This window comes from Arachis ipaensis, chromosome B10 (assembly GCF_000816755.2).
Source record: "Arachis ipaensis cultivar K30076 chromosome B10, Araip1.1, whole genome shotgun sequence".
Lineage (NCBI taxonomy): Eukaryota > Viridiplantae > Streptophyta > Magnoliopsida > Fabales > Fabaceae > Arachis > Arachis ipaensis.
The window spans coordinates 107,492,067-107,492,936 of NC_029794.2; the positions used below are offsets into that span (position 1 = coordinate 107,492,067).

Sequence of the window (870 nt, forward strand, 5' to 3'; positions counted from 1 at the left end):
AATAAAAAGAAAATTATTATTATTTATTATTTATTTATTCAATATTTATTGTGAAGATTCCGCGGGAAGCCTCCTGATTTTGAACGAAGCATTTTGTACCGCGCTGCTCCTAAAAGCTTCGCATCTCTGAGGATTCTAGTTAGGGTTTTCCCCAGATCTACACACCAAATTTTCGAATTCGTATTTGTTTGGATACGTTTTTCACCGATTCACGATCCATAAGCAATTATAAGAGTTTGAAATGAGTGGATGATGTACATTATCGTTAATAGGAGATCAAGAAGATGCCGATCGAGATGCCGCGAGGGCTTCCATTCTCGGTGGACACGTGGAGTTCCTCATCCATGGCCTCCAAGAGGCACCATTTCTTGAGCCACGCCCACAGGGACCATTCTTCCGGCATCTCTTCCTACTTCTCCTTCCCTATTTACTCCACTCTTCTCACCAAAAACCTCCTCCTCCGCCACTTCCCGCACCTTCAGCCACATGCTGCCTCCTTCTTTACCATCGAGGTAGGTCAATCCTTGACCCTCGACGACCCTTCTGGCCCCTTCACTGTCACTGCTTTCGACGCCAATCACTGCCCTGGTAAGTAATTTCAACTCAAACGTTTTTCGATTTCTTATTCACCCTATGGCTATGCTCCTGGTATGGATTCAAATTAGTATCAGATTAATTCAGTTTCATGTTTTGTTTGTGTTGTATAGGAGCTGTGATGCTCCTGTTTGAGGGCAAATTTGGAAATATTCTACACACAGGGGACTGCAGGCTGACCCCTGAATGTGTACGGAACTTGCCTGCTAAGTATGTTGGGAAGAAAGGGAAACCGCCGCCTTGCGCGCTTGATTGTGTCTTCTTGGATTGTACATT

General features: G+C 44.4%; 1 protein-coding gene across 1 annotated transcript in view; it reads left to right on the forward strand.

The window, feature by feature from the left end:
• Window positions 75-870, forward strand: part of LOC107620971 (protein artemis) — a 2,709-nt gene continuing 1,913 nt past the window's right edge. The window contains 2 exon segments of the mRNA XM_021113343.1: window positions 75-588; window positions 708-870. The exon segment at window positions 708-870 is cut by the window's right edge and continues 69 nt beyond it. Coding sequence (XP_020969002.1) covers window positions 285-588; window positions 708-870 — 467 coding nt within the window. The 5' untranslated portion in view covers window positions 75-284.